We start from the raw sequence: 2,020 nt of genomic DNA, 5'->3' as shown, positions 1-2,020 counted from the left end.
GTGCTGAAGGGCCCCCGCGGGGGCTCCGCTGGAGGCGCCCGGCGCGGCCCGCGCCGCCTCCCCGCCCCTCCCAAGGTCGCGGGGGCACCGCCACCCCCAGTCCCCTCCCGCGCGTCGGGGGTCCCGCGGGGCGTCGGGGGCGGAGCGGGGCATCACCGCGCAGCGCCCGGGCCCTGCGGATCTCCGGCTGCATTCTCGGGAGTGGAGCTCGATGCTGTGCCGCACCACCGGCTCGTTTCCGTGACCTCCAGGGCTTGTGGTGCAGCGGGGAGGGGGTTAATCTACCCCACCTAGCTGAAACCCTCCAAGGACGCTTTCCTCCTCCCAGACCCCAGTGTTGTGTCCTCAACCCCTTTTCCCGACCAAGTCGGGAAGAAGACAGTCTCGGGTACCATGGACTGCTGGCAGAGGGCTGGGGACTGCATGCTGGCAGGGAGAGCTCTGGGCTGGCAACCCCAGGGCCTGCCTGGTCACCCCTGCAGGGTGCCTGTGCCCTCTGCGCCCCTGTCGGGGTCACCCCATCCCTCCAGGTGCCAGTGCTGTGCTGCCTGGCCCGAGCACTCACCTGGGGTCTACCTCTACCACATCCTCTCCGGCGTCATGCCAAGCCTTCCCTCTCCATGCTTCTCTCCTGGGCCCTGTGCCCAGCCGTGCACCCAGAGGCCACTGCAGGACCCTTTCACTGCTGGGTGAAGCTGGCCACTTCACAGGGCACCCTGCAGCTGTGGGGGTCTGTCCATCCCCCGTTTCCCCCCATCCCCTTGCTTCATACTCTCCCTCTGCACAGACAACCTCTGGAGCGACCAGAGCCTGGAGACAGATCCTGACCTCCCCCCAGGCTGGAGGAAAATCCGAGACTCTCTGGGCACCTACTACTGGCATGTGCCAACCGGCACAACGCAGTGGCAGCACCCTGCACACACCACCAGCCCGGGAGGGCGCCTGGAGGCTGATGGAGAGGAGACATTCCAAGGAATGGTAGGGGATGTGGGCAGGGTGGTGAGGGCTGGTGTTGGAGCCTACCTCCTGGCAGGACCCCGCTGAAGGGCCCTTTGGGCATCGCTGCTTGGAGCAGGCCTGTCTCTGTCACCCCAAAGTCCTGCTCTGCCCATTCTTAGCCAGAGTTAAGCCTCTTGAAAGGCTAGAGCGTGCCCCATGTTGGCCTCATCCTGGCTACGTGGGATGCTCACAAGCTGAAGTGCTGCTGTCCTGGAAGGGAGGGCTCCTACCTGCTGCTTCCTGACAGCCTCTCTTGCTGCCCTCACACCTTTTCTCTTCTCTCCCAGGACTGCCAGGCCCCCAGGACAAAGCACTCGGCAAAGGACAGGCCCATTCCCAGCCCCATGGCTTCGCTGTCCCGGAGGTAGGGCTGCCCACATGCTCTGCTGGCTTGTGGGGCATAATTGTGTCACCCCACCACAGCAACTCCTCACACTGGAGCCAGCAGGACCACATTAGTCACCTCCATGGAATGCTTCCCGGCTGGTGGCATTGGGGGAGGGGGCGTGGCCTATGGTGCCAGGGTATCCTGATGCTTCTCTGGGTGCCCCAGCTTTGTGCTGCCTAGTGGGAGCCATCCCCTCAATGCCCCGTTCCTCTGCAGGACCTCACTGCCCTGGCACGGAGATGACTTCCAGCGCAGCACAGATCCTGGCTCCAAGGTACCACACCTGGGGGCTTCACTGTGGGCTGGGACTGGCAAAGAAGGGGGCAGGCGTCAGGGATAGGGCTGGGAATAAGAGCAAGGGTGACCATGCTGGCACAGTGAGGGGTACAACATGGGGGTAATGTGCTGGCCAGGCATTGAAACCCCACATGTCGCTGCTCAGTGCTTTGCTGTGCGCTCGCTGGGCTGGGTGGAGATCCCCGAGGAGGACCTGGCACCTGGAAAGAGCAGCATCGCTGTCAACAACTGCATCCAGCAGCTCTCCAACAACAAGGGCTCTGTGGAGAACCGGGGCGAGGTGAGAGCCTGGGACAGGCAGGCAGGGTCCCATCCTGGGGCCACTGCTGCTGAGGC

At 64.4% G+C, this 2,020-nt stretch overlaps 1 protein-coding gene across 1 annotated transcript in view; it reads left to right on the top strand.

The window, feature by feature from the left end:
- APBB3 (amyloid beta (A4) precursor protein-binding, family B, member 3) overlaps positions 1–2,020 on the top strand; it is a 7,540-nt gene that overhangs the window by 3,038 nt on the left and 2,482 nt on the right. The window contains exons 3-7 of the mRNA XM_014959659.1: positions 10–240; positions 696–978; positions 1,287–1,363; positions 1,604–1,661; positions 1,830–1,964. Of these exons, the coding sequence (XP_014815145.1) occupies positions 10–240; positions 696–978; positions 1,287–1,363; positions 1,604–1,661; positions 1,830–1,964 (784 nt within the window). The remainder of the gene's footprint in view (positions 1–9; positions 241–695; positions 979–1,286; positions 1,364–1,603; positions 1,662–1,829; positions 1,965–2,020) is intronic.

Source organism: Calidris pugnax, unplaced genomic scaffold, assembly GCF_001431845.1.
Source record: "Calidris pugnax isolate Ruff unplaced genomic scaffold, ASM143184v1 scaffold418, whole genome shotgun sequence".
Taxonomy (NCBI): Eukaryota; Metazoa; Chordata; class Aves; order Charadriiformes; family Scolopacidae; genus Calidris; species Calidris pugnax.
This window is presented reverse-complemented; position numbering and strand designations above follow the sequence as displayed.